General features: G+C 40.7%; 1 protein-coding gene across 10 annotated transcripts in view; it reads left to right on the top strand.

The window, feature by feature from the left end:
• The window catches only part of Erc1 (ELKS/RAB6-interacting/CAST family member 1), a 340148-nt gene that overhangs the window by 266705 nt on the left and 50209 nt on the right, over positions 1–23234 (top strand). For 6 of the 10 annotated variants that reach the window (XM_036180809.1, XM_036180807.1, XM_036180806.1 and 3 more), the window contains one exon: positions 11189–11287. In XM_036180809.1, coding sequence (XP_036036702.1) covers positions 11189–11287 — 99 coding nt within the window. Of the gene's footprint in view, positions 1–11188; positions 11288–12722; positions 12790–23234 lie in introns of all 10 variants that reach the window. The other 4 variants (XM_036180811.1, XM_036180813.1, XM_036180812.1 and 1 more) reach the window with 1 other exon arrangement.

Below are 23234 nucleotides of genomic sequence, written 5' to 3'. Positions count from 1 at the left end.
AAAGGTTTTCATGTAATCTAGTCTGACAAAGACGTATTTCCTTCCAGTTATACTAAAAAACTGAGCAAAAACATTTTTTGTACTGGTTTTTTGGGCTTTTGTTATTGTTTTGTTTTTTTGTTTGTTTGTTTGTTTTTTTAACATCCTCTCATAATTCTTTGCAAATCTCATTTTAAGATCCTAGAAGTATGCCGGGTGGTGGTGGTGCACGCCTTTAATCCCAGCACTTGGTAGGTGGAAGCAGGCAGTTCTCTGTGAGTTCAAGGCCAACTTGGTCTACAAGTGAGTTCCAGGACAGCCAAGGCTACACAGAGAAACCCTGTTTTGAAAAAACAGAAAAAGAAAAAAATATATCCTGGAAGAAGTTCATCTTGGTCCATTATTGTTCCAGAGAGTGGAGTAGAACTGCGGACTACTGTTTAGGGTTAAAATTCACAGAGTGGGATCTAAAAGCTAAGTAGGCCAGTAGGGCCGTAAATAATGTGTCCACTCCCAGTGAGAAGACTTCGATGAGTGGTAGCTTATTTATGCTTCATTTCCCGCATCTATAAAATGAATGCTAGGGGAATGTAAAGATGAGTTGATTTGTATCTTCTTGAGAAGACCTCAGTGCAACACTTCTGTGGACAAGTCTCTCAGTGCATACCCCAGAAGTGCCTGGGAGCTGGCTGACCATCGTGGCCTGAAGTCATCCCTATGTTTGCATCCTGCATGCCTGAAGCCCATTCCTGATCCCATTGGTATTTCTTCTCACTGTTCAAGACTGGGCATCACTCTTCTATATTTGCAGTCTTAATCTAAGTGTCCCCTGAGATTATACCCAAATGACTAGCATAGAGTAGGGGTGGGATATTTCCCTAGTTTTTTTTTTATTATTATTGTGTTATATTTTAACTGTTTAACTCGTCAATCCCAATTTATTTCCCTAATCTCCCAAGTTCTTACTGTAAAGGGATATTTTTGACTATTTCTGAGTATTTCCATTAAGTGGGGGAAAATACCCATCAATGAAGTAATTTTTAAATGAATTAATTTCTTTATGTATTTTGTTGGGCATACATGTGCCATGATGTGCACATGGAGTTTAGAGGACACTTTGCAGGAGTCTGATCTAAATAGAACTTGGGTTGCCAGGCTTTGTAGTAAGTGTCTTTACCTGCTGAGCCATATCACAGGCCCCAAGTAATACTTTAAGTAATTCTTTCATGCGGTTCTGTCCATTGTCCTCGATATATAGTTGCCAGGTTTTAGTCTCTCTGGGAGTTACTAGGACACATGACACTTTATTGGCTACCTTCACTCTTGTTTACTGCTTCGCCGTATAAAGCTGATTGTTCTGGAATCACTGATTTGGGCCTGGAGATAGGCCCACACTTTGATTTGGTGCATCTTGGATTCTAGCAGACCTAGCAAACATCCACTTACCTGAAAACTAACATTTGTACATACTTTCAAATGTCTCCTGAATCCTGCTGAAATCTGGTTCCCACAATGACAGTTGCCAGCGCTCTGTCCATATTCCATTTATAAGCAGGCTGTCTGTCCCTAGTTGTATACGCACTGTCTGGACTCCTTTGCTAGAGACATTTTACTTCCTATTCATGAGTGTAATGTGTCTTTTCATTTTCACTTTACACTTTTCTCTCACAGGCTGTGGCGCTGGCCATTGACCCACCTTGGAAGATGTGTTGTTTGTGGTACTTACTGAGCTCATTGCAGCCCTTTGTTATGCAGGTGCAAAGTACTCCTACTAACTCCAATTTCGCTTTCACACTTTAATCATTTCTTGTGGTGGTATTGTGTTCCCCAAAATATTGTGCATGCTAATAAACTTATCTGGGGTCAGAGAACAGAACAACCACAATATTAAACATAGAGGATAGGCAGTGGTAGCACACGCCTTTAATCCTAGCATTCCAGAGGCAGAGATCTACCTGGATCTCTGTGTGTTCAAGGATACAGCCAAGCATGGTGACTCACACCTTTAATCCCAGGGAGTGATGGCAGAAAACAGAAAGGTATGTAAGGCATGAAGACCAGAAACTAGAAGCATTTGGCTGGTTAAGCTTTTAGGCTTCAGAGCAGCAGTTCAGATGAGGACTCAGAGGCTTCCAGTCTGAGGAAACAAGATCAGCTGAGGAGCTGGCAAGGTGAGGAAGCTGTGGCTTGTTCTGCTTCTCTGGTCTTCCAGCATTGACCCCAGTACCTGGCTCCAGATTTGATTTTATTAATAAGAACTTTTAAGATTCCTGCTACAATTTCTTCCTCGAGAGGAAATACAATTTGAGTGTCAGTTCTTCCCTAACCAAGGGCAGATCATTTTACTAGTTAGAAATGTTTGTCTTCTTTTTCCTATCTTGAAGATTCTACGAATGGTTGTAAATCTCCTGCTATACATCTAAATGATATCATTTATTTTATTTAACTTATTAAGCTTTAAGAAAACTAACTTTATTAATGTTATTTAGAGGCTTGTCAGACTTTACTTTCTTAAAATCTCAGATTTTTTTTTTCTTAATTCTTGGTCTTAGGTCTTGACCTACCCATTAGAGCAACTTTTTAAAAATATATTTATTTATTAAAATTGTTTCCATTTTACATACCAACCCCAGTTCTCCCTCCCTCCCCTTAGCAACTTTTTAAAAACATTTTTATTTTTTGTTTTTACATTCCAACCACTGGTTTCTCTCCTCCTCACTCCCTCCATCTATTCCTCTTCAGTTTTTTGTTTTGTTTTGTTTTGTTTTTTCCTCACAAAAGGGCAGACTTCCCATGAATATCAATTAGCCATGGTATATCAAGGATATATCAACTTTTTTTGAAGACTATCTTTCATTTTTTCTTTGACAATTTAATACATGTATACAATTTAACCTGATCATATCTACCACAAAACTCTTCAGTTCATCTTCCTCACACCTTCATGTTCCCACACCCCCACTGAGTCCAATTAGGGCTGCCTGCTGGAATGTTGGCTGATCTTCTCTAAATAACCATAGCTGCAGTTGAGTTCATGAGGGCAGCAGCCAAATCAAGACTGGAAGACAGCATTTCTCAGCACTCCTCATCTTCTGGCTCGTTTTGATTTGTTTTCTGTGTGTGTGTGTGTGTGTGTGTGTGTGTGTGTGTGTGTGTGTGTGTGTTTCAAGACGGGCCTTCTCTATGTAGTTTTGGTGCCTGTCCTGGGTCTCACTCTGTAGACCACACTGGCTTTGAACTCACAGAGATCTGCCTGGCTCTGCCTCCCGAGTGCTGGGATTAAAGGCTTATGCCAGGGCCTCCTGGCTTGCTCTTACATTCTTTCTGCTATGGTTCCCTGAGCCTTGGTGGGGTTAATAGACATGTCACAGTTAGGGCTAAGCACCAAATGGACACATAGTCCCAACATCTGACCAGTTAAGAATCTGTTCATTAACTACTGCCCACTGCAGAAAGAGACTTCTGTGGCCAAGGTTGGGAGCAGCTCTAATCTAAGGCTAAATATTTAGAAGGCAGTTTGACAACATTTCCATTTATCAAAACAATAATAGTAGGATCCCCCTAGGGTCTTTGACCTCCTAAGCCATGAGTTTTGGGCTAGGTTTTCAGTGTGGAACAACATAATAAATATGTAGATTCTTACCTATCAGATTTACTCTTGACTCTCTGTAGTGCATACAGAGATCTCTTCTAAACATAAGTAAAATTGTGTAAAGAAACACTGAAGATCTAATATGAACCAAACTTGATGAAAGTCACAATTTTTGATTTATTTTCTTTCTCTATAAAGAAAAAAAAATGTTGGATGAAAAATCTTTCTAGCCAGCCAAGAAAATAGAGCTTTCTGTAGACTAGTTACAGGTTTAAAGCCTTTCATTATGAATTAAATTTGGAATGGGAGTCTTTTGCCAATAAAAATAGTGGAGAATAAGCCTTTAAAGCTATATACCTAATGTAGAATCCTGAGTTACCATCATTCTTCATTGTTTAAGAAATGATGACAAGAAAAATCTTTTCCAGTATTTTTGATCCATGGTTTGTTTGACAGACAAGGAGTCTGTGGATTTAAAGGACCAACTTTATTCAAAATTTAAAAATCAGCATGTATACTGAACATGGCAGATTTTTTCTTGTTGTTATTCCATAAACAATGCCAAGCATTTATATTGAAATAAAGTATATAAAAGAATATGCATAGGTTATATGTGTCTATTATACCATTTCATATAAAGGACTTGAATGTCCTCAAGCCTTTGTTGTAGCTAGAGTTTTCTCTTTGTAGTTAGAGTTTTCCTGCCTGGTCCACGGTCAGGACAAATCTCTCTCACCCGCCAGTCCCACAGTCGCTCAGACCCAACCAAGTAAACACACAGAGACTTATATTACTTATAAACTGTATGGCTGCAGCAGGCTCCTTGCTATCTAGTTCTTCTATCTTAAATTAACCCATTTCTATTAGTCTATAAGTTGCCACGTGGCTCGTGGCTTACTTGTACCTTACATCTCCCTTGTCATGGCGGCGGCCAGCAGTATCTCTCTGCCTCAGCCTTCCACTTCTCAAAATTCTCATCTCTCCTTCTCCCACCTATACTTCCTGCCTGGCTACTGGCCAATCAGTGTTTCATTTATTAACCAATCAGAGCAACACATTTAACATACAGAACATCCCACAGCACTTGGTATCCATGGAAGAGAGAATCTTGGAGATTAGAACCAGTTCTCCACTGATAGCACAGAACAGTCACATATCACAAAGAACAATTATTTTCAATTTAAATATGGACTAAAGGACTATATTGCATGGTCTGTTGGTTTCGTTTTTCACTTTCAGTGTGTTACTTTAATACACATATGTATACATGTATAAATAACTTTAGTTTCATTTTTACTTAGGGACCAAGAGTGGCCACATTTGTGTCTTTTCTTTTGTGTTCACTATCAGTAATGACAGTGTCAGTGTTGGAAGTGGTGATTTGGGCTCTCAGTTCATTCAAGTAAACTTCTCTTTTTAAACAGGACTGCAGGTGATGCTGTCACTGAAGTTGTAGAGCAGGGTGAGGAGTATCTCCACGTATCCCTCACTCCTCCTGAGACCCTTGGCAGTCTCCCTCAAGTCTGTATTCACGAACAGCTTTTCACCCACGCTCTCCTTCCCCATTCACGCAGCTCTGCCCACTGCCAGTTCCAAAGCCACTCCTTTGGATCTTCAGCCTCTGTTGCCACACACCCTGACCCCAGTTACCACATCTGTTAGTCATCTACTACTCTATACCCCGACTTCACACAGTGACTATTATTTCAGGAACTGGGGTAGCTTAGTCTGCGATTCCATTTAGGGTCCCTTGTATGTTTGCAGTCAGGCTGATGACCAAATCTACAATCATCTAAAGGCCCGACTTGGACTCTTGGAGAATCTGTTTCAAATCCTCATGTAGTCTTGGCCCTACCATAAACAAGTGAGGCAGGGGTGGGATTCCTCTAGAAGAGATTCTCAGTGTCTTTATAACTTAAACTCAGAAATTATATACCATCACTCTGCCTTGACCTATCACACAAGCTAACTCTACAGTTTGGGAGGGAACACACAACACTGGGAATAGTTGGAGAATGGGATCATTGCTGGCCATCTTGAAATTTGGCCACCACAGCAAATATTATGAATAGACAAAGTAGCATACTGTGCAATAAGAGTGCTATTCAATAGTAAGTAGGAATGAACTATACATACAGACAGTAATATAGATGAATCTCAAAACAGCAGCAAAACAGTCAAGACAGTAGAGTTTATACTATGATTCTATTCGCCTGTTGGCTAAGAAAGCACATTATACATCGAAAGAGAATGTTTCTATTCCATCCCCTCCTTAGCTTACTGGAGGGCCTGTGACTTCTATTCCTTCTTCCTCTTCTAGTTTTAAAGTCATTTGACACATTCTCTGACAAACATCAGTCCAGTGTTGGCTTGGAAAGAAAGAGACTTTAAATTTGTTTTATTATTTTATGGGTATGGATGTCTTGCCTGCATGTATATTTGTGCATCATCTGTGTACCTAGTGCTGTTAGAGACCAGAAGACAGTGTCTGAACTAGAGTTACAGATGTGAAGGGAAAACCAGAATGTTCTCTGTTTATGAGTCAGACAGTTATATCTTTCCACTGTGTTGATACTGGGCATTAAACGCAGGTCATCAGACTTGATAGCAAGCACTGAGCCATCTCAGTGTTGGAACAGATCTCCTGTAGCCCTAGGCTAGCCTCTAACTTCTGATCCTCCTGCGTCCACCTTCACGGTACTGGGATTACAGCACATGCCACAACACCCAGTTTTAAGATTTTATTTCCTATTGCACATTAACAACACATAGAGAGCCAGTAAGATAACAGGCAAGTGGTTACATGAGTAAACTGTGTAAGTGAGGGAGATTGGAAATAGAGTCCACAGGCCTCTGTGACTCCATTGCCGATACACATGAGTAGAAATAAGGAGTCAAGCATAGTTGCCATTTTGGGTTGAACAACTTGAAGAGTTCTGACGTTAGTAGAGGTAGACATATAGGTTGTAAGTCCTGTTTGGAAAGGGGAGACCTGGGGGAGCAAAGGGGCTCACAGTGCTCTGCCTATCAGGCCACACTGTCTGTGTCTCATCACAGAAGAGAAACAACAGGACAGTGTAGGACAACTGCACAGTCTCATGTGGAGACTCACTGGCTGTCACTTTCCTTTTTGTCAGAACATTGCCATTTCACAGTGCTTTGTCCGACCCCTCAGGTGTCTCTGAAGGATTGATACATCTTTTTGTCTGGTAAGCAGAGCCTGCAATAGCTTATCATTTACTAATAAGAATAATCTTTTCCTTTTAAACACCAGGCTTATTTCTGTTCTTTTTCTATTTTGTCCTCTTTCTTGGCTTAACTGTTTTTCTCCGAAATAGTTTCTGCAACACCTTGTTTAGCACGCAACTCTGTCTTAGTTAGGGTTTACTGTTGCTGTGAAGAGACACCATGACTGTGGCAAATCTTATAAAGAATTTAGTTGGGATGGCTTGCTTATAGTTTCAGAGGTTCTGTCCATTATTGTCATGATGGGGAGCATGGCAGCATGCAGACACACATGGTGCTGGAGCTGAGTGCTACATCTTGAAGGCAACAGGAAGTTGACTGACTGTTACACTGAGGGAAGTGTGAGGAAAAGAGACCTCGAAGGCCACCCCCACAGTGATGCACTTCCTCCCAAAAGGCCACACCTCCTAATAGTGCCACTCTCTTTGGGGGCCATTATCTTTCAAACCGTCACAAACTCTTAGGAGAAAAGGCTAACAGGATAAATACTGAATGCCTTTTTCTCAGGAATATGTAGGTATGCATTTATATTTATGGCTTCACGTAAAGTTTTATTTCAGCCAGTTACTTCCTTCTTTTTCTTTTTCCTTCCTTCTTTTCTTTCAAAACAGTGTTATTCCTTTTTTTTTTTTTTTTTTTTTTTTTGTATTTTCAAGGCAGGGTTTCTCTGTGTAGCTTTGCGCCTTCCCTGGATCTCGCTTGGTAGACCAGGCTAGCCTCGAACTCACAAAGATCCGCCTGCCTCTGCCTCCCGAGTGCTGGGATTAGAGGCATGTGCCACCACCGCCTGGCAACAGTGTTATTCTTTATGCTTCTAGGTTTCAAACATCCTGTGACAGAGTAGAAGAGAGAAGACATTTGGTGTAAAATGTCTCCCATGGCAGTGGAGAGCATATTCCCTTGCCTTTTCATCTTATCTCAAACACAGCATACAAAAGCTGCTCCCAGGCAGTCGCTTGTGTAATCTGCGTAGCATCTCATGCCTGTGAGAGCCCACCCTGACTGTGCAAGGAGCAGGTTTTGCATCTGGTTCTAAATAAATCTGGAGCACTGAACCTTGACCACATTCCCATCTTTTAGGAATGAAGAAGGAAGTTCTTGATGCTGATCTTCAGTCACTTACGTGGTCAAACATATATATATAATCCTTGGTATTTCTCAGATAGCATCTTTGTATTTATGTACTCATTTCTTAAAAGTACTTAAAATACTCTGTCTTAAATATGGATTCATACATGCTTTATTAGGATCGCATTTACATTGTAAACATGTCCTAGATATCAGGTAGGAAAGATTGTCTCATGCTTTAAAAATCTAACTAAACATGTATCTTTCCCCACATCCATAATATGGTCAGAATAGGTTTTTTTGTGGTCAAACGAATGGTGTATAGATGCTTTAGTGTAGCTGGAGGTTTTCCTGTGCCCCACCCAGTCCTGCCTGGGCCCCAGTCGTTTTTATAAAATAATCACTCAGAGGCTTAATATTAATTACAAACTGTTTGGTGTATGGCTCATGCTTATTACTAGCTAGCTATTACATCTTAACCCATTTCTATTAATCTATATTTTGCCACAGAGCCATGGAGTTACTGGTCTGTTGGCATCTTGCTCCTTGGGCAGCTGGATGGCAGGTGTCTCCCTGACTACACCCTTCTCTCTGTATCTTTGCTTGAATTTCCCGCTTGGCTATATAAACTGTCTTGCCATAGGCCAGAGCAGCTTCTTATTGACCAATGGTAGCAACACATTCACAGCAAACAGAAAGACCAACAACAGCACTTTGCTCATTCTGTAGGTGTGACTTTGTTGTAGTTTCTCATCCCTTCTTTCTCTTCTGAGAGCTGCCTTGCAGACTTGTCAGTCATGTAGAGTGCGTTGTGCTTTGTGACATAGAAAAATTACTTAGTCTTAAGGTTGCCTTAGTCTGTTCAGGCTGTTATAACAAAATATCTTCAACTGTGTAATTATAAACAACTAAAGTCTGGAAGCCTAAGACGGCCTTCAGCAGAGTCACCATCAGTGGAGGGCTCAGCCTGTCTCCCATTTATTCCTTCTTGCTGCCTGCTCACATGGCACAATGGATAGGTAAGCCTTTAGCCATCTCAGGAGAAGACTAGTATAAGACATTAGCCTCCTAAAAGCCACTCCCTCAGTTCTTCAGCACTGTGGGGAAGGTTCCAGATGTGAACTTGGAGCGGTTACAAATATTCAGACTATAAGAAAGGTCACTGGAAAGCATTCTAGAAAAGAATTTGGTATCACAATTTGTCGATACAGATTATCTTTCTGTCATACACTGGTAGGAGGAACTGACATAAGTGTGTATGTGTGTGTGTGTGTGTTGTTGTTGTTGTTGTTGTTGTTAGGTTAAAATATAAAGAAGAGTGCCCAACAATATAGGACCAATTAAACAATCCATTCTGTACAACCAGGAAAAATTAGGATTAAAGCAATGAAAATTAATGGTTATCATCATCAGACTAATGTTCTCCAAAAGTTATTAGGTACTGACTTTAGGCTATGCATCTTTATAATTGCTTTCTTTCTATTAACTTAATTAATCAACCCTCACAGCAGTCTTTTAGCTGAGATCTATGATCACCCCCATTTTAAAGATGGGGAAATTAAGGTTCAGAATTTACCTTATAACATACCTAAGGTTAGATAACTAGTTTATGAAACTAGAATTTAAACTAACTCAATTTGGTCCTAAAGTTCTTGCCCCCAGGCACCATTAGATACTTTTGTAAACATCTAAGGGGAGTGTGATCAAAATGCTTTTAATTCACCAAGAAATGTGTTAGAGATAACCTGTCAAATTTTGACAAGGGTAAATCAGAAGTGTTTCCTTTTATGTGTTCTACTAGGAGGAGGCTGAGTGACATACTTAGTGTTTTGGTGTCTGCTGCTGTGTGCAAGAAACAGTTTGTGGGAGCAGTTTATTTTGGCTTCCATTCCAGAGGGATAAGAGCCCATTATGGCAGGGAAGCAAAGCAAGCAAGCGGCAGGAGGCAGCAGGAGCAGGACGCTTGAGAGATCACATCTTTTCTTTTGAACACAAAGCGCAGAGAGGTAACTGGAAGTAGACAATGCTATATAGTCTCAAAGTCCACTCTCAGTGACATCCCTCACCCGCAAGGCTGCACCACCCAAATATCCTCAAACAGCACCTCCAACTGAGCCTATGGGGGAACATCTCTTTATACTACACTTAGTTATGAATAGTGATTGTTACTCATCAGAGGAATCATAGGTGATCTTTCTTTAACTTCATTCTTCAGATTGTGTTCATGGTAAATATTTAAAAATCGTACATTATAAGCAAGACTTCAGTGCTTTAAAGCTTTATTTGAACAATAATATTTTTATTAGTATAACATGTGTTACTTTTGTGTATTCTGACCCACAAAGTGGCAGATTTCTAAGATGCTTGGTGTAGCACTCATTTACTCAGTTGATCAGAATCACCAGTCCTCCTTTTGAGGAAAGATGAAGGAGTGAAAGGATTGTAGAACATTTGATTATTTCTAAAACCTAAATTATTTATTGATGGCTGTTAAATTTTATACATGTGTCTTCTGTGCTTATTACCTTGCTTTTTAATTCTCTTAGGTTTTTCTAAAAGATTATATTATTTCATTTATAAGTAATAACTTCTCCCCAAATATTTATGATCTTAATATTTATGTAAAATCCACCCACCCAAAACTGAATAGTTGTTTTAAAAGATGATGAGTCAGTTCCTGGATAACATGAAAATGAGTCCTACCTAAATAAAACTAAAAAATTAAAGTGTAGTTCAATCTAGTCTTACTTAGCAATATTAAAAAGTACTGTATAAAGTGCTGGCTTTGAGACTTGTCTTCCCTGCACAGTTACCTACCTATCTTAGCTCAAACGACCATAATAAATGCTGTAGAATGGGTTGCCAAAATAGTGCTTATCTGTTTGCTCACAGTCTAGAGGTCTGAGAGGTCCAAGGTGGATCGTGATCTCTGCTGACTCCTTTCCTGGTGAGAGCTCTCTTCCTCACCTGCAGAGGCTGTCTTCTCTGTTCACACAGAGATCTGTGACTCATTTGCTCTTAGAACACGGCCATAGTCACAAGTTAAGAGTCAATCCTTTGACTTCCTGAGTCTGAATTGCTTCTTAAAGACCTTGCCTCCAGATGCTGTGACCTTGGTATTAGGGCTTCAGTATATGAATAGCTTTGACTACACCCTTGACGGTGTGCTCCCAAAGTCTGTGTTGAATTGATTTTATTGTAGACAGGACTGGTTTTGTGCTCATGAAAGTCTTTAAGGTACTTGTTGCTCTACCATACATTATAGGGATTTTATTTCAATTTAAACCATGAATTTTTTTTCAGACACAAAATCGAATGAAACTAATGGCTGACAACTACGAGGATGACCACTTCAAGTCTTCCCGTTCCAATCAGACAAACCATAAACCCTCCCCAGACCAGGTAAGACTGTGCTGGAATTGCTCGTTCTTCAAAAAGTATGCTCTCATAGCCATGTATTTGGTGGTAGTATATTGCAAATTCTAGATTATAAATTTAGAAGAATCTCAGCTTTTTCTCAAATAATTCCTATATAAGAAATTGATGGTTCTGAATATCTTATGAGCATATGCTTCTATTGTTTCTAAGAACTATTATTAAATAATTGCATTGATATGAGAAAAAAATGAGTCCTACTTTATTAAAGAATCGGTTCCTTATTAGGAAACAAGACTTTGCTCAGGCTCTGCAAGGCACAGCTCAGGATAGAAATTACTTCTTATTGAATTGCAGTTATATAGCCTGCCCATCTTCTGTGAAAGGTACAGCTGAAGGCTGGGATTTACCTAAGTGCTCAGTAGCTACCCTAGCATGTGCAAAGCCCTGAGTTGAATTTCCAGTACCACAAAAAAAATTAAAGGTGATAGATGAAACTTAATTTCTTCCCATCATTTGTTTCCTGGTGGGCCCCTTCAGCATGACAACATATTGTTGCTTTCAGCTTGCTACCAATGCAAAAGAGATATTCATGAAACTGAAGGGAATCATACTCAATTGCAAATTTTTTTAAGGAGAAAAAACCCTCCTAAGATCTTGAATGTGATGAACAGAGGAGAGCATTGAGCAGATTACCTCATATCTCTGTGCCCAAATCAGTTTCAACATCGCTGTCACACCCAGTCTTAAAATATATAAAAAAATAAAGCTAAGGGGAAAACAATAGCCAAGTAATTACATCCATATGACTGCAAAGTCAAGGAAAACTCCCCTGCTAAACGTCTCTGCCAAGTGACCACTGTGGCATTGTCTTCGAAGTAGCCATAGAAACTGGGTAGGTGAAAGAAGCAGCCGATATCCAAATTGTTAATCTAAGACCATGAAGGAATGCTTCTATGTGATGACTAAGCCAGCCGAGACACACCTAATGCTTCAGAGGAGGAAACAGAATCAGCCTTACGTACAGTGGAGAGCTGTCTGCTTGGTGTCCCCTACTTCCAAACCACTGTTTGCTTCACCTGCTTCCTGCTGCTGGAATCCAGACTAGCTAGCCTCTGCATGGAGCATGTCAGGGTATTTTTCCATGGAGCGGGTTTAGATGTGAGGTGGAGGTAATTGGAGTGGGGGCGCTAACAGATGGAGAAAGGCAATGAGCAGATCCTACAGCAAAGCTCTGACTTGATTATTGTTGCACACTCAGCTCTGGGAAAGGCAGAAGAATAAATATGGAACCGTAAACTATTTACTAATTTGTAATTTAGAGGACTAGAACCACATGTAAAGAAAGCCAAGAACTTCTTTTCTGCTACATTATGTTTGTGTCTTTGTTTTAATACTAACCAACTCTTTTTCATTCCCATGCTGCCCTGGGGCATTGTTCCCATGTCATCTCTCCCCATAGGATGAGGAGGAGGGTATATGGGCATAGCCAATCAGATGCTCTTAGTTCAGCCATTTTGTTCAGAACGGTGAGAACAGCTTTCCTTATCCTTACGGAAATGATTTTCGTTTGTTTCCATTTCTCTTTCTCCGTGATCACCTTCACACCTTGCTCTGTACAGTCATGAACCCCGTGTGCTCTCTCTGCTCCTTCACTTTCACATGATTCTTGTGTGGATTGCTGTGCTTTTGACAGAGTGGCTTTTAGTTCTTTCTGTGTGTTAATGGTCACATTATAATTTCTTTCTGTACATTTTGGGCAGAACTTCCAGGGCATATAACTAAATTTCTCCAATTAATGATTTTATTGCTAAATCATCCTATCTCCAGTGATTTTTACAGTGTCCTGGTTAGTAATCTACCACAAATTAACATGGGAGGCAGACAAATGTGCTGCTATTAGCCTATGTTAGAAATATACTTCATGATACTTATAAGTCTGTTTTATTTTTGTTTTAAAAATCACTGTGCTGTGAACTATATTGTACCTCCTCATGTTCTCTCTGCCTATGGAAGAATACACTGGAATCTGAGGGTCAGGACCTAGGATATCCCTAGGGCTTTGACATTACTCTTAGAATATCAATAAAGAAAAGGAGGAAAAAAGGAATAAAAGAGGGGTGGTGTTTTTTGTTTGTTTGTTTGTTTTTTGTTGTTGTTTTTTCTTTGTTTTGTTTTGTTTTGTTTTGTTTTGTTTTAAATTCCTTTTCATAGATTGCTGCTGTGGTCAGCAGCTGCCAGGACACTGTCTAGATTCCCCTTAACAGGCCAGTTGGCTGGAAAACAGTCCAGCTGTGGCAGTGTCTTCCTTTGATCTGATGCCCTTGAGGTTTGACTAAGGAAATCAGTTTCTAGGAAAGTGATCATTGTGATTACTGAGCTCACACATCCTGGCGGCCTTGCATCCACTGGACACACTGCCCATGCTTATGTTGACCTCACTCCTTTGGAGTCAGTTCTCCCTGAAATGTCTGTGTCTTGATGTTAAACTGCTCAAAAACGTAACTGTGTCATCCTCTGAATATTGAATACAGCCAAGAAGGATAAGAGGTAAGTTGTTTAATGGCCAGCTTGCCATATGACTTTTAGCAGCAGGTGTAAAATATGCAGTGTCAACCAGAAAGTGTGTTGTATATCAGAGAAAGCTGAAAATCAAAGGACATCTGTGTCCTGATTGTCTGCATACTGCAGGAGCATGCATTTGTCACCACGAGGCATGTAGGAGCCACACAATAGCTATAGTTTAATAGTCATTTGTAAATGAATATGATTCTACCTTATATGAACAGAGCTGTTTTCTTTGTAGCCCCTTTTCTAGTCAATGATAATAAACACATTGTTTTAGGAAACAAGGTTACTAGGTACTTTCACCAGGAGGTTGAAAAATAAACAAGCCGTCTCACGTCCTGGGCCCAGAATCATACATGTCTGATGCTAGGCTAGAGCAGCCTCTGTGTTCTAGGATGAATAACTAGAAACTGTTCTTAAGTGGTAACCAAGATAGATTTTATTACCAAAAGTTTGATGCCACATATGTTGAGGAATATTTTCCTTTAGGAAATACCTTGCAGACTGGCAAGATTGCTCAGTGGGTGAAGATACTTGCTAAGCAAGCATGGCGACCTGAATCCTATCTCCCTAACCCCACATATGGCAGAGGGAGAAAACCAACTTCACAGCGTTGGCTACTGACCTCCGTATGTGCACCGTGGTATGTGCACGTGCATATACCATGGTGATAATAATAGTTAAAAGAAGATACTTTAATTTTGTTAAGAGATTTCCTGTAACATATACTTAGTGGCGTTTTCTTTAAAAGAATACATGTAGTCAGTATCAGTGACATGTTTGCCTACCATAGGACATCAAATCTGACCACCTCAGCCATCCTAGTTGAGAGTACCAGAACAAAAATGTACTGGCTAGTTTTATGTCATCTGGACACAAGCTAGAGTTAGAGAGGGGAGAGCTTCAACTGATAAAATGCTTCCCTAAGATCCAGCTGTAGGACATTTTCTTAATTAGTGATTGATGAGAGAGAGGCCAGCTCATTGTGGGTGTGCCGTCCCTGGGCTGGTGGATCTGGGTTCTATAAGAAAGCAGATTGAGAAAGCCATGGGAAACAATCCAGTAAGCAGCACCCCTCCATGGCCTCTGCATCAGCTCCTGCCTCCAGTATAGTGCCCTGTTTCAGTTCCTGTCCTGACTTCCTTCAGTGATGAATAGTGCTATGGAAGCATAAACCAAATAAACCCTTTTCTTCCCAACTTGATTGTGGTCATGGTGTTTCATAACAACAGTAGAAACCCTAAGACAAAGGGTTTCCTGTCTGAATTAGCTTGTTCATGCTTGTCTCTGTCCCTTCACTTTATCTCTTCTTCCAAACAGTAGAACATAGGACTCATGAATATAGCAATATTAATATGATTACTTTTACATTCCTGTTATCTAGAACAATGCCTATGAATAATATGCCCTTATTTTAATAGATATATTCATACACACAAATTAAACTACAGATGATGATAAAATAGAAACTATACATAATATATAGAAATTATCTTCTAAAGTTCACAAAATCCAGGGAAGAAGAAACAATTTATATTGAAACCAAGTATACAGAAATGGACCTGAACCAATGTACTGGTGATATCAGCATCACTGTTATTAAAAAAGCATGCAGACCAAAGGCATCTGGATAGCAGAACCTCAGAGAAATGTTAGAGATGTAAACAAAGCTGTAAAGAAACCCTAACTTTTGGCTCCTGCAATTTCATTCTAACTATAGCAGAGTGAGTATAACTCAAAAATGTGTTCTGATTGCCACCTGAACATCTAAGGGTAAAAACTTGTCTTCATGTAACCTGTGGCTCTTAGCTGTGAGACCAGCCATATGCTCTTTAGGGACTTCGTCCTGAAGAAGTTGGCATGGCTAACCTGATGTCAGGCCTCTCTAATAAGTGTGTGTGTGTGTGTGTGTGTGTGTGTGTGTGTGTGTGTGTGTTGGAACAGTATGTTTCAGAATAAAATGAGAGATGCTGCAAGTTAGCACTGCTTTTGAGATTGCTTTAGAAGTTCCTTTATTTCAGTTGCCTTTGGGTCTGTTCTAGTGGGGTATTGACAGTCTTCCCTTATTCATTGGACACTGTCTTGGTTAGGATAACTGTTGCTGTGGTGAAACACCGTGACCAAGAGCAGCGTGGAGAGGAAGGGTTTGTTTCACCCACAGTTCCACACCACAGCTCATCATGAAAAGCAGTGAGGGCAGGAACCTGGAGGCAGGAGCCATGCAGAGGCCATGGAGGGGTGCTGCTTACTGGCTTGCTCAGCCTGTTTTTTTATAGAACCCAGGACCACCTGCCCAGGGATGGCCCCTACCCACAATGGGCTGGCCCCTCCCCATCAATCATTAGTTAAGAAAATTCTTAACTTCCTACAGCCTGAGACATTTTCTCAATTGAGGTTCCCTCCTCTGATGACTCTAGCGTGTTTCAAGTTGACATAAGACTAGCTAGTATGAGACATACTCAAAGTATTCTAGTTGCAGTAGTTCTGCAGTTTGTAAGACTTCTAAGTCTTCAGAAAGTCTGTCTGTAGACAGAGGTGTCTGACTAAGTCAGCAAGATTGAGCGGTGCAGTGCGGAGTGGCAGCCTTTTTGCTTGGCCACAGTGGATGGAGAATAATGCTTTGGGGCCACACATTAAATATATGAACAGTATCAAAAACTAATAGGGGTGGTCTGTCTAATTTTTGTGATATTTACCACTACAAATAACCAAAAAAGTATTCACATAGTCCCAATTATATGGCACCTCATGCAGAGTCTTTTAAAATAATCAGGTACTTTCCAAATGTTTAATCATTAATAAAACAAACCTATATAATAAGCTCCATTGATTTTTTTTTTTAATTACAAAAGTAAAACTAGAGCCAGACGGTAGTGGCACACACCTTTAATCCCAACAGGGAGGCAGAGGCCAGCAGAGCTCTGTGAATTAAAGGCCAGCCTGGTCTACGGAGTGAGTTCCAGGACAGCCAGGGCTGTTACACAGAGAAACTGTCTGGGGGGGGGGAAAAAGTAAAAATATGTTATAAAACTGGTTGGATATTTGGCCTTGTGTTTGAGAAACAACTGCATCAATATCTGGTTCCATGAAAGCAGTTGCAGTTCTCTGTGTGCACTTACATATATGCGCATGTGTGCACACATGCGAGTTCACACACTCATGCACGCGCATGAAGGCCAGAGGTTGACGTTGGGCGTCTTCCTTCTTCCCAGCTCTCATTTTATTTATTGAGACAGAGTACTTCAGTGAACCTGGAGCTCCCTGATTCAGCGAGTCTGAATAGCCATCTCCTGAATGCTAAGGCTTTAGGTGGGCCCCTCTCGGGCGAAGCTTTTATCCCCTGAGTCATGTCCCCAGCCTTTGGGGTCCTTCATTGTGAAACAGTTGTTCACACGTGATTGTGCTGAGGTACACTTGTCTGTGGGACAGTGAAATGTACACAAATGAAGTGAAGTGACACAGTCACAATGTCCTTTAAATTGAATGTCAGATTGCATTTCTATGCAGTCCATCAGAAAATTAACAGGTCAACTGAAGTTGATATCACAAGTCTACCAAAGTATTAATTATTGTCCTGGAAATCGTCAAATCTGCTCTCAAGTTTTTGTATCAAATTGAAAAGCAAGCTACATATTTCCACTGCCCACAGAACTGCCAGTGTGTTGAAATGCATAAAATTGCCTTGATCTGGGCTTGCCATAATTTCAGTTCCATTTGCAACACTATTGATTGGAAACTTTACATTGACAAATTGATTTTTATCGTGAATTTAACTTTGTATTTAACTCACTTAAATAAGTAGTTAAAACCGTTAGAAATGCTAAATATATAAGCCAGTTTTCACCATCGAATTCTGACACAAATTTAGTTTATGATCTCACAAACAACTTAACATGTTGGGAGATCACAAGAGCTTTTCAACATTTGACCTCAACTTAACCATCTTATTTTGGAAAAGTAAATGATGTTGCCATAGTCTGCATCACTCAGTGCTGTAAGGGAATTCTTAGAATTGGTGATGATTTAATCGTTATGAAATTCACAAATAAATATGAAACTCACATATAAGTTTTCTTGATGGAAGTATGGTATGGCAAATGCATCATCTCCTTTTTTTTTTTTTTTTTTTTTGCCAGGGCTGAAGACCGAACCCAGGGCCTTGTGCTTGCTAGGCAGGCGCTCTACCACTGAGCTAAATCCCCAACTAGACATCATCTCCTTTTAATCTTCCAAGTTTCTCTCTCTTACCTGCCATCCCCAGGGCGTCATCATTAATGGTCTGCATGTTGACAAGTGGACAGAGACAATTAATTTAGCATACTTTTTTTACTGTCTGATATAAGTCTCTTGATTTATTCATTCTCTCTCTCTCTCTCTCTTTTTTAGTCATTGCAATGTAATGTCATCTGCAAAGCTCATACTCAAAAACTACACAGTCAAGTTACAAAGTTTTTTTTGAATCTTGTATCTTTTTGTTTTTTGTTTGTTTGGTTGGTTGGTTGGTTGGTTGGTTAGTTCGTTCGTTCATTCATTGGTTGGTTTTTCGAGACAGGATTTCTCTGTGTGACTGCCCTGGCTGTCCTGGAACTCTCTTTGTCCAGTCGGTCCTTCAACTCAGAGATCCTACTACCTCTGACTCCTGAGTACTGGGATTAAAGGTGTGCCATCATCACACCCAGCTCTTTAATAGAATCTGTTAAGGAAACTTATGACCTTGTATTGGGTTGTACTCATGACTATCCTTAACCACAGGTTGGACACTCGTGAACTGCAGTATTTGTCAGCATGGAAAAAACAGGTGCTTCTGTAATCCATTTGGAACAATACTGAGACAGAGTTTTTTTTTTTTTTTTTCTTTTATCATTGCTTTTATCGTGGTCTGATCCTGTATTTTCAGAAGTGGATTAAATTTTCTAATGAGAAAGTTCTCGCCTAAAAACTCTTAGAACTTGAGCCAGAAAAATCTCAGAAAGCAGGATTTTCTAGCTGCAGAGAAATGGGAAGAATAACACTTATTAAATAGTTAGGTGGGCCAGGTGTTTTCATGCCTCTTTCTATCATATGTATTTTCACAGGTTCCCTGAGATGAGCATACTGCCTTCCCACCTTATAAAAGAGAAACCAGAAGTCATAAAAGTTAAACAAGTTTCCATGATTACACAACTAACCAATTGGACTGATTTAAACTCGGGACAAGGGTGCTTAAGTCAGGGTGGGTAACTCAGTGAGAGCACATGCCTAGCTCTCCTATATTCAGTCCTCAGCACCATGAAAATAAGTAAACAGGCAGGCAGATTCCTGTGAGTCTGAGGCCAGCCTGGTCTATATTGTGAGACCGTGTCTATTATTTAAAACAAAAAACAAAAACCTGCAGGTCCCATCCTTTTCCCAATCTATTATACCAAAAAGAAAAGGAATCTCCTACTCTTGAGTCTAGTACCTTGGACACAATAAATACTATGTAGGGACATGCTGAGTAGAGTTATATTCCTAATTGGGAAAATGACAAAATCCCCATTAACCATAAGGAATTTCTTCAATAGGTAGTCTAAAGAACCTTTTACTGAAAGGAACTTAGTGGCTTTTGACATTACTTCACTGGTATTTCCTTAATAACTAACTACACAAGATCTGAAAGAAAGAAAAATTGAGCCATAGATTAGGAAGGGAAAATAATTGGGACAGAGAAAGTCAGGCAACATTTGAGTGAGTAGAGGAAGAAAAGAAAATGTTTTGTATAGGAACTGTCTTGAAGGAGATTCCAGTCCAAGAGCATGAAGAGGATGGCATACAGGGACTAGTGAGACAAGCTATCTGAAGCCGGAGCTGCCTCTTTTCATTTGCTGCTTGAGTATTCCATACCTCAGCTGCGAGCTAACAGATGCACGGAGACATGGCAGGTTTGACCAGTACAGTTGCATAGTGATCCGTACAGAAGAGTCAGATAGTAATCAGCTTCTTGGAAACTGTCTGAAACACCAGCAGACAGCCTCCTTAGCTCCCTGATGCTTCAGGGTCCTGATGAGATAAGCTGGTGCTAAGTTGCTGTGTACCTCACATTCTGTATTCCTGGAAGACGTGGTAGTGGCAGTGGGGACACAGCTCAGAGACCTGTGATCAAGCGAAACCAGCCAGGTTGCAGGTTTCCACCACAAAAATAGAAGGTCAGGACCTGTCAGGATGAAGCAGATTTGGAGTTTATAGAGAAAAGGTCTTGGGCTGTAGAGAGAACTCTGGTGGGTTTTGTTTGTTTGTTCATTTGGTATTTGTCTCTGTTTTTTAAAGCCCTTCTGTACAAGCATGAGGACTAAGATTTCAATCTCAGCTCCAGTGTTTTTAAAAGCTAGACACAGTCCCGCACATGCCTCTAACCTCAGGACTTGAGGTGAGCTATGGCAGAGTTGCTGGGGCTTACTAGCTGCCAGCCTGGCCAAAAAACAGAAGCTCCAAGTTCAGCAAGAGACCTTACCTCAAAGAAACAAGGTGGGAAGTGGGGAAGGACACTCGACACCCTCATCAGGCCTCTGCACACACTCAAGGGCACCACACACAGTGAAAGAAAGATTGTAACATAGTTTAAGTATGGGTGTGGAAAGGGCCAAGAGGAGGCAGTTTGGCTTTGAAAAAGCACAACTGAGCTAGCAAAATGGTTCAGTGAGAAAAAGCACTGATGCCAGGCCTGACCACCTGAATTCACTCCCATGACCCACATGGTAGGAGAGAACTGACTTCCTGCAAGTTGTCCTCCGACCTCCGCATGCAGACCATGGTACATGTGAGCATGCCTACACACAAAGATAGGTAGTTATAGGATAGATAGTTGGATAGATAGATGATGCATGGATGGAGGGAGGGAGGGATGGATGGATGGATGACAGACAGATGATAGATAGCTAGATGGCTTAGGGGCTAAAGGCAAAAACAGTTCACAGCACCCACAACACACAGCTCACAACTGCCTTTAATCCTCTCCTCTAGCCTCCACTGGTGCCTGCACTCACGTGTGCCCTCACACAAATGCACACATACACATAATATTTAAAAAGTTTAAAACAAATGTATGAAAAGTTTTTAATTTAAAAAAAGGACAGTTGAGGAACTGGAATGATAGCTGTTGTTGAAGTGCTTATCTTGAAAGCATGAGGGACCTGAATTTGATCCTTGAGAACCAACACTTTTTTTTTTTTTTTTAAGATTTATTTATTTATTTTGTATACAATGTTCTGTCTGCATGTGTCCCTGCAGGCCAAAGAGGGCACCAGATCTCATTACAGGTGGTTGTGAGCCACCATGTGGTTGCTGGGAATTGAACTCAGGACCTCTGGAAGAGCAGTCAGTGCTCTTAACCTGTGAGCCATCTCTCCAGCCCGAGAACCAACACTTTTTTAGTTTTTTCTTTTATTAAATTTATTCATTTATTTTACATCCCGACCGCAGTTTCCCCTCCCTCTCCTCCTCCTATTCCTTCCTCCTTTCCCCCAGTCCACTCCTCTGTTTCTGTTCAGAATGGGGCAGGCCTTCCATGGGAATCAAGAAAGCATGGCATGTCAAGTTGAATAGGGCTAAGGCTGGGCAAGGCCACCCAGTACAAAGACTAGGTTCCCAAAATAAAAGCCAGCCAAAGCATTAGATACTACTGTCCCTGCTTCCACTGCTGGAAGCCCACAAGTAGACCAAGTTACACAACTGTCGCACATATGTGGAGGGTCTAGGTTGATCCCATGCAGGCTCCCTGGCTGTCGGTCCAGACTCTGTGATCTCCTATGAGCCTGGGTTAGTTTTTTCTGTGGGCTCCCTTGTGATGTCCTTGAAACCCCCCACCACCTGCTTGAACAATCCCTCCTTCCTTCCTTCCTTCCTTCAGCAGGATTCCCCAAGCTCCGCCCAGTGCTTGGCTGTGGGTCTTTGCATCTATTTCCATCAGTCACTGAATGAAAGCTCTCTGATGACAGTTGGAGTAGTCACCCATCTATGAATACAGCAGAATATCATTAGGTATTGTTATGTTGACATTTTTTTTTCCTCCAATCGTGTTTGCTTCTATCCTAGGTCTCTGGGCCATCCAGCCTCTGGGTCCTGGCTCTCCAAGCAGTGTTACAGTGGGCTCACTTTCATGGTATGGTCTCAGGCTGAACCAGCCATTGGTTGGCCACTCCCACAATATCCGTACCACCCTTACCTCTCCCCCCAACCCCCACACACACATCCACACATCCCTTAGGTAGGACAGACTATAAACCAAAGATTGCGTGACTGGACTGGCATCCCAATTCCTCTATTGGAAGTCCTGCCTGGTCACAGGAGATGGCTAGTTCAGGCTACACATTCACCATTATGAGGTCTTAGCGAGGATCATCTTTGTACACATGAATGCAGGTACCTGCAGAGTGCAGAAAAGTGTATTGGATCCCTTGGAGCTAAAGTTACAGGCATTATGAGTCACCTGATGTGGATGCTGGAAACTGAGCTCCAGTTCTCTGAAAGATCAGCAAAAGCTCCTGACTGCTGAGCCACGGAATTTTTCTGTAGTAAATGAGATTATAAAGTGGCTAGTGAGATGCATTATAGAGGTTTGCGGGTAAGAAATAAGGACTAGAGATGGTTTAATGGGTGAAATCCTTGCTCTGCAAGGATGAGGACTTGAGTTTGGATCCCAGCACCCACGTAAATGCCAGACATGATTTGTGTCTGTAACCCTAGTGTTGGGGCAGGGAGGAAAACAGGTAGGTCTCTAGAGCTCTCAACCAGTCTAGCCAAACCATTGAGCTCCAGATTTAGTGAAGAGATCCTGTCTCAAAAATTGAAGGTAGATTGGGATAAAGTAAAACATCCATTGACCTCTGGCCTACACATACAAACAATATACACACAACAAAGTGTAATATAAGCACATGGGTCAAAAGAGCCAGGTTTGATGCACACAACTTTAATCCCAGTGCTTTGGAGGTGATAGCATGTGGATCTCTATGAGTTTGAGCCAGACTAGTCTACATAATGAGTTCTAAGACAGCCAGGGCTGTTTCCAAAGGAGAGAAAATAATTAGTCAGATCCTTACTGTACATAGGTTAAAAGAAAGCAAAGACATGTTTTTAAATTTTTTTAAAGTATATATAACATTTCCCATCTTTCCCTCCCTCTAACCCTTCCTATCTATGCATTGCCCCTTGTTTTTTGTTTTTTGTTTTTTCCTCAAATTCACAGTCACCTTCTCAAAAAGCTGGGGGGGGGGGGGAGATATATGATTTTGGTGGCTTTTGAAGTTACATTGTTTAAACAACTTAAAAGCTTAAGTTAAAATGTTCTAATATACAAGTCTGTACTACCAAGTTTGGTTCATAGGTAGTTTCTTGGGTTTGTTATACAGGTGTATAGGCTGGTAAGATGAAACATAGGTCAAAGGGATCA

This window comes from Onychomys torridus, chromosome 3 (assembly GCF_903995425.1).
Source record: "Onychomys torridus chromosome 3, mOncTor1.1, whole genome shotgun sequence".
NCBI lineage: Eukaryota > Metazoa > Chordata > Mammalia > Rodentia > Cricetidae > Onychomys > Onychomys torridus.
The sequence above is the reverse complement of the archived record's forward strand: the minus strand, read 5'-3'. Positions and strand labels throughout refer to the sequence as shown.